General features: G+C 32.9%; 1 protein-coding gene across 1 annotated transcript in view; it reads left to right on the forward strand.

The window, feature by feature from the left end:
- LOC128998908 (cell adhesion molecule Dscam2-like) overlaps positions 1–9942 on the forward strand; it is a 327459-nt gene extending 317517 nt beyond the window's left edge. The window contains exons 26-33 of the mRNA XM_054425264.1: positions 708–924; positions 1868–2011; positions 2386–2526; positions 3444–3605; positions 4784–4920; positions 5933–6089; positions 7473–7569; positions 9291–9942. Of these exons, the coding sequence (XP_054281239.1) occupies positions 708–924; positions 1868–2011; positions 2386–2526; positions 3444–3605; positions 4784–4920; positions 5933–6089; positions 7473–7569; positions 9291–9516 (1281 nt within the window). The 3' untranslated portion in view covers positions 9517–9942. The remainder of the gene's footprint in view (positions 1–707; positions 925–1867; positions 2012–2385; positions 2527–3443; positions 3606–4783; positions 4921–5932; positions 6090–7472; positions 7570–9290) is intronic.
- Positions 9943–16490: the final 6548 nt, after the last annotated feature.

Below are 16490 nucleotides of genomic sequence, written 5' to 3' on the forward strand. Positions count from 1 at the left end.
ACCTTTCAAGTTGTTCTTTTTATCCTTTTAACCTTTTGTTTGCTTGTCCACATGAGCCTCAAGCCTGTGTGTGTAAAGTAAAAAACAAAGCAAGTTGCGAGCTAGCACAGTACAAGAATTGACAGTTCTGATCAATTTTTGCAGCATCGCTGCCTTGGATTTAATTATATTCACACGTACAACCTATGGCCTATTTACCTATGAATTGTTAAAAAACATTGTCCATTATTATAGTATTTTCCATCTAAAATGTTCTTTTCTAAGTTTAACTACAAAACAACATATTTGAATTAGGATTTAAGCTTTGTATAAAGGTACTGGTACACATCATTCCTACAATAATTAAACCATCAAAATATTTTATCGGTTTACAAAAACACTTATACCTACCATAAGACATACAGTCAACTTTTAACATGAACATCTGAATAAAACATTTTACTCAACAATGACTAAGAGCACTAATACATATATGTGTTATATTTCTTAATAGGAAAGAGAAAAACTTTAACGACCAACCATTGCCATCATTGACATAATCTGATATTAAACTTTTGTTGAAAAAATAAACTAATTTTTCAATGACAAGTATATCGTCTTGTGATGAACATTCCCAAATTTGGTGTTGCATTAATTTGATCTTGTAAACTAACAGAAAATCGTGGTTTACTTCTATGTGTGTAGTTAAAGCAGCTGTTTGTTTGCAGGTAATGGCGTTCAACTCGGTTGGAAGTGGAGCTCCAAGTCCGATAGTTGTGGCAAGAACTGACGGGAACAAACCTGGACAGCCTTCCCATGCTGAGTTCCTAGACCCAAACAGCACAAGCATCACTCTCCACATGAAGGCTTGGCATGACAATGGCTGTCCCATCATCAGCTTTAGTGTAGAGTACCGGGAAGGCACCCACCATGAATGGATCACAGGTCAGAGTCTCAGTAACTCTATACAGGGTGATTGATATACGTGTGCCAGCTGTTTTATTCGAAAGTTATAAGAGATATCAAAAAATGTTAAACTGTAACTGGCTTGGATTTTTTATTTTAAAAATGTTGGTCAAGTTGAAAAAATAATTTTAGCCGCAATTTTTTGCAATATGGCCACCAACTTTGATTTTTCTTATGGAAGACTCTATAAATATAGATAACCATAAAATTATGGTTTATTTAGAAAGTAAATGCCATTTAAAAACGTTTTTATTCTTGACATTTTTTCTCTAATGTTACTCATTTAGGTGTTACAGCGTGTTAAAACTAAGAAAAATTTAATTGCAGTGTAAGTTACATTCTGCGCCATGTAGCTCATAAATGAGTAAGTTTAGAGAGAAAATGCTAAGAGTAGTCTTAAAATTGCATCTACATTCTAAAAAGACCATTAAAACATAAAAATATGCTTTGCTCTTTATATCTGAAGTTAAAATTTACTTTAAGTATAATCTTTATAACTACCTAACTAAATTGTATTTCAAAAAAATCTTACAGCCTTTAAAACGTTTTAATGTACAAAAATATCAGTCAAAATTAACGCCGACTCTGTTAAAAACCAAACACCCAATTAAAAAATGTTGTGTGAGGAGCATGGATATTATTCAAACACCACTGTTGATGGTTCCTTGATTCTCATAGTTTAAACCTCCCCTGCAACAGACCTGCAGCCTAGGTAACCATATCGACCATGATAATAACGCTTGATTACCAAATTAGTCTGCCTGACTGGACGGAGGAGCGCAAGTCGGACGTTGGGGGTGCGTTGAAATTTGTTGACCCGGGATTATGCGTAAGTTGGATACGCCTTTTCAAGAACAGTTCCAGTTTTGTTTATTCACAAAATACGGGATAGCTAATTCGAGTGTACTGTATTGTTTTGCAGTGGGAAACGATGTACAAGTACGGGATAGTTTCCTTGTGGTGGGTTTGTGGCCTGGACAGCAGTATGTCATCAAAGTTCGAGCCACTAACAGTGCTGGCACAACGATAGCTGAATACCGTGCTACTACTCTCACCATAACTGGAGGTATTAGAAGATAACATAGGTCTATGATTGAACAATTTCATATTCCCTCTATCACATACTGTATTTCCTATTTTATGCATGTGGTACCAGTTATATTACCAAGAATTTAGCAGCAGATTGGCCTCGAGTAAATTGTTTATAATTGTAAAAAATAAATAAAAACATTCACAGAAACAACAAAAAAACTCCAATCCACTTTTCTGTTAGGAATTTACTATTCAAAATAGCTGATTAATTTGAATTGATTTGTTCATTTATCTTAATTTATATATTTCTTGACGTTCCTCCAGATATCTTTAGATGACTCTTGATACATAAAAGCTAGTAAAGTATTCTTAGTTTTATCCAGTGTTTTATACAAACTTATGTTTTAGTCACCCTTGGGCCAGACTCAGTAAAAGGCTATCCTGATGACTCACCTGGATATATGGAGGCTGGTATCCTAGTGCCGCTCTCTGTTTGTATAATGGCTGTCCTTTTCCTTATTGCAGCCATCACTGTCTGTATTAGAAGAAGTAAGTTCATTTAGTGTTTATAAGAAAATATATCCTAGATTCTATAATTTCTATATGTAGCTCTAATAATACATAATTGAGTGGAGGGAAGCTCATATACGACACTCCTGCTTTTGTTTTACAAATGCACCTCCTGAACAGCTGTAGCGATCCGCACGAAATTTAGCAAAGTCATAGTAACCAACCATGGGAAAATATAAATCTGAAATGGTACAAATCGGACCACAGGGCTTTTTCAAACGTGAATTTAAACTTTTAGAAATTTAACATGGGCCTTATGGGTTAACTGGTTGCCATGACATTATTTGCAACAATAAAAATGTTATCATATTCCTTTCGGCATATATGCTGAAGCGGATAATGAAGATCAGTAATTGATTAATTTACACGAAACCCAACGGAGGCTTACCCAAACGAAGTACACTATGATACACCCATAAAGAGACTGGGGACGAAGCCTAGGTTTGAGGTTCCAGTTCGACTCACGTGACCAATCACAGGCCAGCAAGCTCTACTACTGCAATTGGTTGGCTTCTGATCAGCTGTGGGGTTTAAATTCGAAGTGTGCTTCTTCGAATTTGGTACAATTTCTTAAATTGTTCCAAATATGACAATTTTCACTCCTTTTTTTTCTGTAGACTTATTTTTCACTATGACTGCAATGGCTGTGTATTGCACTGGAAATAATGTATTGGTTTACATCTGGTTCTTGTGAATCATGACTTAACAATCTTCTCTGCTTTTCATAAACATTTATAATCAGAAGTGTTTTCAATTTTAATAATTATTGCGTGTACATGCCTGAGCTTTAGAGAGGTTCAGGAACAGAATAATGTAATAATATATATGTTTAATGGTGTCTCCTCCTCTCTAAAAAATCTACTCAAGATGCACTGTTGCCCTTGTTAATTTTTCAGAAAACGAAAGAGAAATGGGGCTAAGAAACCAGACAGAAGCTCAAGCAATGGTGGCACTAGACAACAAACAAAACCTGGCTCAGAGAGAGCAATACTATGCGGCCGTCCACAAGGGTATGACAACGCCAGTGCGAGACCTGCATTGTATCGAACAGATACCTGGTAATAACTCTCTCTAAATCACTTTGCTCATGAATCATAATGTAATTATTCTTACATTAAACCTTTAAGCTCCAATGTCCGATATATTGGACGCAAGACTACCATATTAAAACCTCCGTTTACAGCTATGTATGGGAGAATATCTCAACAATGGGTGCTAGCTACCTGCTGAAATGTGCTGCAACCTGGAAATCAAAGTTAGAACAGTTCTAACTTAAATATTAGTTACTAATATGCTTGAATTTTATCGACCAATGTCAAGCATGGGGGCCTGTAGGAGGTGGAGAAGGGTGGGAGATCGTTGCCTCCCTAGAGAAAAATCCAAGTAAAAAAAAAAAACAGGGCCTCAACTCTAAACCTGGAAATTAAATTCATAATTTTTTTTGTCATATTTGCTATCTTTTGTGACGTTGACAAGAATCAAAAGTATTAGGTCTGGTACAGGCAGAATCACAATAGCATCTCAGTGCGCCATAGCACACCTCAGAGGCAGTTGGAGAATTGTATAGGGAGTAGGGACACCACGTAATGTTTCCGATGTGTGGCGTAATCACCATGTGTGTCATCTTCAGGGGTAATCTTTTTATCACTAACACTACAGCTAGTCTATACTTTCAAAATAAAGGTACAAAAAGGTAAATCTAATATAATTCAAGTTCTTGAAACTGGAATAGTAGAATATACTTATATATTATTGGTCGGAGCTTAGATATTCAAATTCATAGATTTTCTTAATCTTTAGATTTTAATAATTTCAGATTTTTTAAGGCAGGAATCTTGGGGTATTAAAGTGATCACATAAGACATTGCAAATAGACAATATTTAATATCTGAATGATTCATTGAGTTCAAAGGGTAAAAAATGGGCTGCATGAGTATAAACTATCCAAATGTATCAAATTCAATACATACATCAATTATATCAAATGTATTCTGTAACTATTCCCATATTTAATACATATTTTATGCAAGATGATAGGTTATATAAATTTACTAAAGACGATATTCGGTGGACTTTTAAATATATTTTCAAAATTTGTAAGTACACTTTAAATTTAAAGTAATGGATTTTTGTGTACATTGTCATACCTTCATGTAGGCATATATCCTTGTTAAGAATTCAATTTATACCAATTTAAGTAAATGCAGCATTATCTGTTTGCAATGTTGTTTTGTAGAGTACCCGGATGACATTTCTCCATATGCGACATTCCACGTTGCAGGGACAGAAAGACCCTCCTCCCCCACAAATATACAGAGTTTTGTCTATCATGACCATAGACTAGCAGCAATGGAAACTATGCAGCTCAAAAGTGTAAGTCACGTCTTATAAAACTTATGGCAAACATCTATAACATCCTATAAGTGAACGAAAATGTTTGAAGTACAGGTAACATACTTCTTTTACATTTTCCTAAAATTCCATTTCATAATACAACCTGCAAATGTGTTTACATAACCCCCCCCTCTCACAACCTTTTGTCAGGTATAGATGTTTTATACAAGTTCCTTTTCCAACCGATCTTCATTCACTATCAGTTGAATTTCTTAAGCTTTATAACACCAAATAACCATTATTGTTGTATACCAAATGCATATCATCCAAATAATTTAACATCAAAATAATCTGAGTAAAAATGAGAATATGTAAAACAGCTCATATAAGTGAATTTCCTTTAAATTCTAAATGCATATTTCCATATTTACAACATAGCTAATTTAATAAAATTAGCTATGTTGTCTCTTAATCTTATAATAATAAGATTAAGAATAAATATAATATACGAGAACACTACTTTTTCATCTTTAACTAGCAAATATTACTGATTAAAAGCAATAACTCATTACGTAGTCAATTAAAAATATCTTATTTAAAAAATAATAAATAAGATAACGCATGTTAATTTAGTACTATATTTAATTAGAAGCTGTTTCAAGGTTAGTTTTGCTTGACTAGTATACTATATTATAATTGAAGGGCACTCTAACATCTTAAATGTGACAATTAGCATTATCTTAGAGGTATTTTACTTTAAGAAATAAACCCCTGCTCTTTTTAAAGTTGCCTCTTAGTAGTAGATGTAGTATGGATAAAGTGCTTGGTTACCTTTAGTAGCAAACTGCTTTCAATAGGTTATTAATGAACTTGGTCTGGAATGTAGTTTAAAAGTTAGTCTTCTTTTATCTTTAGTCACCAATTTACTTTTAGCCTTTCTGGCTAATCTTAGAATTCTTCCTATCTTGTTTATTATACTCAAATACATTCCTGCCCGAGTGAAATGAAAACAGTTGACAAAGACACTTTAACTCGTAATTGTCTTTTACAGACGAATTTCTGTCGTGACGACTACACAAAACTAAGAGGCAGCTCAAAGGGTGGGGGCAAGTGTATAAGTACGGGATCTGATTATTCTGGTTCGACCACGGACCAGTGGTCAGAACACAACCTTGCTGTGAGCCGAAATGATAGAATCCCACTGCAGAGTAAGTCCTAATATGTGTAAATGTAGAACGGTTAGCCCATTGTATGAGAAATATTGTCATACAATTGTATATCCCAATACAGTACCTAGAAATTTAGGTAGAGGTGTCAAATTGGTTGTTTTAGAAATTTGTATTGATTTTTGTATAGAACTTGAAATTCAGATTTTCAAATCATTTTTTCTCTTTAAGTCTATAACGTTTACAGCAACAGTGGAGTCCCGATAATCCGAACTTCGGTAATCTGAAAGTCCGCTTAATCCAAAACCAAAAATTTTATTTTTAATTTTTTTTTATTAAACTTTTAACACAGTTAGCTGTACCTGGTCAAAGTATTCTTTAGCGGCCGGACGAGATAGACTTGTTTTATACAGTATTTTTTAATTTACATTTTTTTCATTTTCGTCCCGGGTTCCAATCTCGACAAATCACAAATGGATTTTATTTAAGTGATAATGCTGCAATCCCTAAGTCTAGCCTAAAGTAATGTGAAAAACAATCCCGGGCTCGTGCCTAGCGTTCTAAGACAAATTTTTTTTTAAATATTTTAAACAAAAAAAAAAAAAACTTTCAATCCGAAATATTCGGTTATCCTAAATGGGTCCGGTCCCAACGATTTCGGACTAACGGGACTCTCTACTGTAATTTGATGGAAACCATTTTTAAAACAATCATCTGATAAGCCACAAACATCAAAACGTGTAATGTTTAACAGAAACTATTCAATATATTATATTATATTGTAAGACAACCGAAGATGGTCTGAAATAGTGAAATGTTTAAAAGCTATCAGAAACTACTTTTAAATATTAATAATAATTGATAGTGTTATAATTTGTCCTGGCCAGATTATAGAACAGATAAGAATTTCAAAAATGGTTCGGTTATATGACTCTTTTTCTGAAGTATGTCATGAATCTCTAGCATACTCTACAAGCATTTTATTTTAGTTCAAAAATGTGTAGGTATTATGGATGGATGAATTTTTTACTTTTACTGGGATGACATTTTTTATCATACTGTTACTCAAATTCCATAGCATATTTACATCATTACAGCATACATAGTAACAAAATTGGTGACAATTTATTTTTAACTTTGCAGCTATACTATTATTTTTTTAGTTTTTGATTAGATATCCTATGGTGCAAGGACAAATCCTAATTTTTGATTTTTTTTTTAGCGGACACATGAGGAAAACCAGATATATTGTAATTAGCCTTAACTATTGATGTTAATTATTGTATGTACACTGGCTTGTTTTATTATGACTCAGGAATTAATGTTGGTGCTCCTTTGAAAATAAACAGTTTTGATCAATCCTGTTTGATGAGGTGTCAAGTGTGTGTCAGGCTCAGTTGGTTGTATGTCCTGTGTATTGTGTAGGCATGCTATACAATGGGGGAGGCCCAGAGTCCAGTACGTCACCTGAAGCCTCGCCGGTCCCTGACAGAAGACCTTCTCAGTTTAGAGCACACGTCAGGTAAAAAAAAGTAAGCTTTATAAGTCATGGGGTAACGAATAAACCTTGAGGATGATTGAAAGAGCGAGTCAAGTCATACTCTAGCGTCAGCTTATAAATTCTTTGTTGAAAGTTAATTTTTGGCTTAAGTTAATTTTGATTTTCCATCACTACATTTCTTGTAAAAAACAAGTGTTTTACACAAACTCAGCCAATGTGGTATAAATGACAAATGAAAATCCACAAAGAAAACTCAGATCACAGATTCCAGATCCTGAAATGTTGTGAACACATGCTTTCCACTAATTGTGAAGGGCTTTTAAAATAATTCACGTCCAGATTAGATAAGTCCAATTTGAAGCTCAACACTAGAGACTAGAGATGTAAGTTTACCTTAATTATCTGTTTTTTAAACTGAGATCACCATGACACAAAACCATTTTTCAATTCTCTCTCTTTCACACACTCTCCTTTTATTACTCAAATTTAAAAAAAAAAAGGTTCAATGTTTGAAACTCATTTTTGGTGGTGGTGATTGGGAATTTCTTTCTTAGATGCTTGCTTTTCGACAATGCCAAGAAAATTTCTAATTTGTTTGAAAATTTACTCTGAACTTGATATTTTTCAGGGCCGGTAGGCACGTGCCTAGCCCGTGGGGCAATTGGCTTTTTTGGAAAAAATTTGAAAATGAATAAAATGATGGTTGTATTTGCATGCGATTGTGGTAAACTTCTGGTAATCCCTCGCGGCCGTGTGGACATTGTAACCGTCTCCCAGGATTGCGGAAAAAATCATATTGCAGTCTTGTGAAGATCATCGTCATCTTAAAACGATAGCAGAAAAATTTGGACAGTTTACCGCAGTCGTGTAGACATTATCAACGTCTTCTCCAATCGGGGCAAAATTTTGATCATCCCTTGGTTCTGTGAAGACATCATTATATCTATATCGTCTCCCGCGGATTCTAGACATATTGAAACGGCAAAATGGTAATCACCAATACGTCACTGTCGTCATGCGCGATCGTGGTAAATTGGAAATTCCAGGAAGAAATACAAAATTCACACACAATTCCCAGACCAAAAAAAACTCCAGGATGATTCCCGGTTTTCCCGGCCGTAGGACACATATTGTAAGGGGGCACTACCATTAGTTTTGCCTAGGGCGCTGACAGGGTAAAAAACGAGCCTGATATTTTTGGAACCTGTTAGCAACTGTTCTGTGCTGCTACCTTCTGAGCTCTTTTAGCAGTAGGTCACATAACCAAAAATTGCACAACCAGAACTTAAGTTTCTTGCAACCCATTAGCATCCCATACATTATACAACAGCAGCTATTGTTTTAAATAAAGAATTATTATTTTCCTTATATACTGTTTCAAATACAAATAATGAGTGTATCATAATAATCACATAGCAGAGTCTTCTGGTGAGATCAGTACTGAAGGGAGCGTGATACTCCCTAGGCTAGGGGTCTTCCCCTAATGTCGTTAATTTATAAGTATAAATAGTTTAAATAATAGTTTCCAAACTTTATGTAGGCTACATCAATTTCACTTAACTTATACTATTCAGCATTACCCCTACCCTGCATTAAACCCGCTATGCCAATGGGGTTACTGAAAACACTAATGTCATCTATTATTTGTACACACATCTTTTGATACCAATACTCAAGGAGGGGGGCATATGAAATATTTCAAACATTACTACACAAGTGTTGATAATTTAGTCACGTTGCAGACGAGAGGAGGGTGGGAATCTGCCGTTCTCGACGCGACTCGACCCGCCAACAGGGTTCTCCGACCCTCACGAGCTCAGCGAGGCAGAGTGCGACATGGAATCGTTCCACGGACTCAAGTGCCATAAGAGCCATAAAAAGAGTCCCAAAACGCCCCAGCATAGGCATCCCAACCTCCATAGAGTGCCCAGGGAGAAAAAGCCTCACCACTTCACCATAGCGGTGTGACGTCTCCCAATTCCAAACACCTCATTGACTGATAATTTACTACTATTTCATATTTTTATAGCAAAGTGGAACAAAACTATTGTAACTTTTAAATCTGTATTTCCAAGATGTCCTTTGTTTTAAGTTATGGTTAAAGTGAAACTCAAAGTATCAGAAGTTATCAAATATCAGAATGTTGATGGTTTCGAATTGTGGTTTTAAATATCTTAAATTGTTTTTAATGAATCTTTTGGCAATGTCAGATATACTCAAAAAATTAAATAACAAATTTTACCCATGTTTTTAGACAACAATAATTAAGTATTTAAGGTGACGTAACTATTAACATAAAAACCTAGCATTACTTTAGATTAAACAGATTTTTACTACGGTACCAATATTTATAATACTTTTTACCATTTTTAGAACCACACATGTTCATCCTCTTGAAGACTTTATGCTAATACTTCTTACTGTGCTCAAATATATTACTGCATGAATCAATTATTTTCATGCAGGTTATAAAAAATCCTCTCATTTTTTCTGTGGAAAATTTGTTTTTGGCTTTATAGATTTTTTATAAAATCCTTTTTCAATTTGAAACTAACCAGGTGTAAAATAAAAACTAAATAAAATAAATGTGACTTTGGTTGTACTGTATTTACATTTGATTAAGCTTCCACTTTACATTTTTAGGTACTTATTGTAAAGTCAAAGAAAAATACAAATTACAATAATGAAATATTGAGATTGAATAAATTCAACTCATATGACACCTATTTTTTAATTATCATACACACAACTTTTAGGTACCAAATGATCTATAGGTGTGTCAAATCCACCAATTAATTAATAATAAATCTCAAACATTTCTTTTGAAACATTGTGTAATGTATACGGTACTTATGTTTCAATGAAAAAATAACTTCAGTTTTCACTCTCTTTGCATTTAGCAAATCCAAATGAGTTTTTGCTCTGATGAGAAAATAAACAGAAACAGGTTAATTAATTGATTAAAATCTGCAATATTAGATTATATTAATTGCATGATTTTTTTTGTTTAAAATACTAAAAAAGTTGGAAAATAAATAGAAAAATGTAGGTACATACATATTGTGTACAGTAAATAGTCATTTTAAAATTTGTTGTTTATTGTTTAGTCATTTATTGTTTGTCATTTATAGCTAGAAGATGCAAAAGAAGGGGTGAATATGAATTTCAAATTTAGTAAAATAAGTCTGACCCCTTTTTAATGAAAAATATTGTTACTACAATGTTGAAAGATGCAACATACTGTTTCTCTGTTTTCACAGAATTCAATGTAGGTATGATTTGGTTCATGGGTTAAAAGCTGCATTATTGGTTTATTATTCATTGTAATTTTAAATTTGCATAAAACGCTTATAGTAACCTCAAAGTTATCATCGAGGTGTTTGAAATTAATTGAGAAAAGAAGTAATGATTTTTGTACGTTTCTAGTAATGTTATGTTGGACTCGATTAAATGATAAGTCTAGTGAACTGATCGACTGAACTGTTTAAAATATCATGTGACATATTTACTACCCTCAAAAATTTGAAAAACTTCACGATATAGCTTCTTTGTTTTAATTAACCTACATTGAGTCTTATGTTATTGTTCAAGCTCATAAGCAGAGCTTATGTCATTGTTTGAACTAAATGCAACTTTTTGTATGAATTGCTTCCCAAAGGATGCAACACAATCAAAATATAGCTGTTGAGTTGTTGTTAAATGTGGTATATATGTGAAGATCTTCTCATGTTACAGTTCTTTGTTACTTATTGTTGTTATAGCTTATATATATATTGATATGATGTATAATCTGCTGTCGAGCTATAAGCTGTCTGCAGAAAACTGTTAAAATCTTGTATGTAAATATTGTGTTTGAAATGTAACTAATTCATTTATGTTTGGTCATCAAACTGCTTAAGACGTTTTAAAAGTGTTATATTTTTACCAATTTATGAACTCCCTTGACAATATTAAAAGCACTTGTGCCTATTCATGATCTGGTTATCCGTTAATTACTGAAATTTAACTATTTAAAATTACTGTACTGTATTACGTAGTTATGAGTTACATTTTACCAACTACTTTTCACATTTACTTAAGCTTAGAAGTTTTTTTTTCACTTACATCGGTGTGGAACCAGTGGCAATAGTGGCACAGTGACAAAATCAAAAGAAGCAGTTATTCATTATTGGGCACAAGTCTGAGGATAGTGTTACACCATTATAATGATTATGTTTAGGTAGTCATAAGTTTTGATTTAATGAAGGCCTATGATACATTTATGCAAATTTGTAACAAAACTTTTACAATAATATCTGAATGAGATATATCTTATGATACAGTCTAATATTAATTAAGCCAAATATTCAAAAAAAGACAAGCATGAGACCATACAATCATGTGACCTTACAAGTTAAACGATGCAATGAATTAATTTTATAATAAATACATAGGTAGGCTTACCACGATTAAAATGGGAATGAAAAGGCCATTGAAACTGATATTTAAGCAGTGTTTTTACGATATATTAATTGTCTTAGTCATGTTTTGTTGGATATACATCATACAAATTGTTGCTTTACAATTAACCATCTTGTACTTTGAAAATTGTGGTGCTGCCCAATCTTTGACTAATACCTTGAAAAGGTCCTTTTACATTGAGAATATGTATATAGATTTGCATATGTCCATGGCAATCTACTAACAGGTAAGTTAAGCATACTTTTATGACAAAATTAAAATATTTTAAGTGAATATTTTTCACATGATCTAGTCTTCAATAATGTTTTAAGTATTCTTTATTAATGATGGTTAAACACTGTACAGTAGTTCATTTATACAATGTAACTTTTTCATAAGACTGAATGGTGATTTTTAATGATTTATATTTCCTTATATTTTTATACAGTCTGAAATAAATAAAATTGTCTTATACACTGAAGTAACAATTGGTAATTTATTACATGAGGTATAATAAACTTGTCCTCATGAAATTTTTCAAAATTTAATATTTATTAATTACATAACATGTGTGAATTGCAAATAAAAATTATTTTGTTTGGTTTTGTGGATTTTTATATATTTATAGACTACATTTTCTCAGTATCTCAGAACAATACAAACTAAATTATCTTAACTACTATGTTGTTATTAGTTTTATTTATTGCATGTTGGATTGTGAAATATTAGAACAAGAAGTGAAAGACAACATTTCAACTGTGTTTACTCTTTGTAAATAATATAGAGATGTGCCAAATTAATGAAATTTAAAAGTTTGTATGAAAATGTTGTTTTTATATTTCATCCCTAAAGTCTTATTATTTATTCCTTATTTAAATAACATAAGCCTAGTAAGTACTGAGATTTGCGGATACAGGCAAGGGAAAAAATCGGTTTTTTATCAAAGGTTAATAGTATAGGATCAAAGAGATAAATTTGCCAAATGGTATCGAAATATACCCATAAACAAGCAAACTACAATTACAGTTCTCATTTTCTCCCTTTGGGAATTTGAAATGTACAGGTTTGTTGTTTTTTTTTTTTTTCATTTTTTTATAAAGAGGTTGGCGACCTCTTTTAACCTTGCATTTGCCCCACATAGACTACAGATCTGTACGTGGAACGTATCCAGCAAAGCAAGTGGTGAGCCGGTACAACAAGGTGAACTGTACTTATAAAATGTTTGCGGCAGAGACCAGGTTTCGAACCCCCGACATCGCTGCCTTGGGCCCGAATTCCGTGACACGCTATCAACTAAGCCACCGACTCACATAACTATTTTATTTCCTCCAGAACCTTTAATTGTACAACAATGCTTAAATGTATAAAATGGTTTGATTTTTTAAGGTCTACAACCACATCCAGACACAACAAGGCATACAGGGCTACAACCCGGCATGAAGCTACACGACGGCTTCATGTGGGAATGTCCATCATGTTCTAAGGGTTAACATTTGAAATTCTAATAGGCCTAGTGTAAAAATAGCACAACATATCCCTGGATTTCCATAGCATAATCTAGCTGGTTTGGGAACTCAATCAAAATCATCCACCTTTACACATTCATTCCAAATTTTATCAAAATCAGACAAAAGTTATCTGGGTAAAATTTTTACGGACATACAAATCTGAACGAATAGTGTGTGTGGCCTCTTCAGACATTAAAATGAAAATTGAATTGGTTATGAGTCTATATCTTTCCGGGCCACCTAGGGTAAAAGCTACTTCCCTATGGGGAAATTCGCTAAATGGAACTATGACCACAACTATTGAAATAAATTTGCTATTACTCAGGAAAGGCTACACAATATTTCTTAAATATAGGTATTGATTAGGTAGTTATTAAAAAAATCTTTATCACAACTCTAAAACACTTCTTATCTATCAGCTGAACATTATTAACTCTTTACTTCTTTGACCTTTAAATAGTAAGCTAGATTGGTTGCCTACATTAGACTTAGCCTAAGCCTACCCAATATCCCAAAACTCCATCTTCTCAAACATAAGCTAAAAAATACTTTTCTTTATGTAAAACTCTGGGAGGTAGAAAGAGTGAAAGCATTACGCCGCCATGTTGCCGTGGGAATGTTCTTTGAATAATTTGCTGTTTATTTTATTACATTTTAAAATGTATCACTATAGGATTAAAATACCCAAACATGTCACCCCACATTGTTGTAAAGACACCTCACCTCTATTGATTTGGCAAAAAGACGTGTTATCATATAGTAATCTAAAAATTATAACTTAATACAGTAGGTATTCTATTGTTAAATTGTATTTAATTGGTTGAAATAAGGTTATCAAATTTTTTATTTAAATATTTACGGCAGATCTGTGCCTTCTATATATTTCAAAATTCAATTAATATTTGAGATTCTAATCCCCACGGTGCTACCAGCCGGGTAATAGTTAGCTGAGACCGGATACCAAGGGTCAAAATAAGGTATGAAGAGAGATATAAACAAACCATAGATACTTGCAGCCCTCTCGGCTTCAAATAATATTGCAAATTATGAAGTTCACTCGCTAGATCATCTGTTCATCGCAAAGTTTTAAACAATGCATTAATGCTCATGAGTAACTTCTAGTTCAACTACAAGACCTTCAGGCAAAATAGGTAAATAAAATTATTGGATAGGTAACAAATCGTGATGTCTCAGCTATTTTTATTCGTTATATTTGAACTTGGTATCATTCGGTGGGGAATTAAAAATGCTAAATAAAAGTGTTCTTGATATTTATTCATAAAATCAGCCATATTTTAGTAATTTAAGTTTAAAAATTTTAAATGGCCGCCATTTTTAAATTTTAAGTTGAATGAAAATAACCTTTTTCTAACATAAAATACCAAAACATTGTACATTGTATTTTTTCTTCTACCAAAAGAGGTACATACCTAGTTTCATTAAGATCGGTTGAAAAAATTCAAAGAAAAGCATTTTTATGTAAAAAATACAAAATGAAAATGAAAAAAAAAATGAAAAATCCTTTATTTTTTCAGGCAAAGTTAGGGCCACATGGCCCTTTCTTACACTTAACCTGACATTAAAAATATAACATAAATAATGTAACATAGGGATAACTTAATCTAATTAAACATAAAATATTTAACAATTCAAGTACCTACATATCTAAAAAAAACATAACAATTTAACAAATAGAAAAACACATTTACACACTCTCGCATACACGTATCAGCAAACGCGCAAGGTAACAGTAGCCCTAGGACACGCCAGCCGAGACCATCTTCTCAAAATAGAGCTTTTTCAGTGCCGCCACAAACTGGGAACGTTTTTCAAGGGTCTTAATGTGTAGGGGTAGGCCGTTCCACAGACGACAAGCGGTAACAACAAAAGCCCTGCCATAAGCTGTGGTCACATGATGAGGTATACGCAATGTAATCGAAGAATAACGAGACATTCGTGAACTACCCTGAGACACAAATTTAAAATCGGTGTATATCAAAATGGTGTATATCTTGTTAACGAATCGATTTTGAAAAACATGTCACTCTTGATTTTCTCTTTATTCTAGAACCCTATAGCTGTTTGTGATAAACAGAATGATGTCCTAGCTCGGCCTACACATTCATCCTTCCAGTTGATTTTAATTGCTTCTGCCAGCGATCCCAACTGTATCGTCAATGCACTGATATTCAAAATCCATTGCTAAATCATGGGTTTCCCCAACAATTTCCCAATGTCTGCACCAAAATATGTTTTTCAATAATCTGTTTTGCTAATATTCTAGGCAATCTATTATTAGGCAAAGATAACACTCTGACTATTTTATATTTTTGTTCTTTAAGTATGGCAAAACAAGTTATCAGCACCTGCCTCTGTATATAGTACCTGTATAATTAGGAGTATTAGAAGGCAATCTGAACAATCTTTTTATAAACACCCAGATAGCACAGACATATCAACATACCCATAAGATATCTGTTAAACATTTAAATTTGTTAGTCAATATATCGTATAGATATCGTAATATAAACCTTTCATATCTTATAAACCTCTTACATTCAAGTTTCCCAAATACAGATATCGAGATATCTAAGAAATGTTCAGGCCAGATGTTCTATTAACATATAAATAAATATCGATATCTAATGGATGTTTAGGCCTAAACGTTTAGAAAATGTCTATAAATTGCATAGTTTGAAAGAAAATAGATATCTATTCAACTTAAATATATTGATATATATATTTATTAAACCTCTTATTTACATTACAATAGAGGTTTAGGACTAAATTTTCATAAAATGTACTGTATAAATGTGACAATTTGAAGGAAAGCACTTTCAATTCATTAAAAGGAGGGTATTTTCCACTTACAAAAAATACACTTTATTAGTTTCCTTATAGCGGCAATCCTAGGTAATGCCTAAATAACCTAATGTTATTTAATTTTTTTTTCCTAGGACGCTAGGCACGAGCCTGGGATTGTTTTTCACATTA

Source organism: Macrosteles quadrilineatus, unplaced genomic scaffold (genome assembly GCF_028750875.1).
Source record: "Macrosteles quadrilineatus isolate MER2022 unplaced genomic scaffold, UCM_ALF_1.0 Scaffold_7__1_contigs__length_78375512, whole genome shotgun sequence".
NCBI lineage: Eukaryota > Metazoa > Arthropoda > Insecta > Hemiptera > Cicadellidae > Macrosteles > Macrosteles quadrilineatus.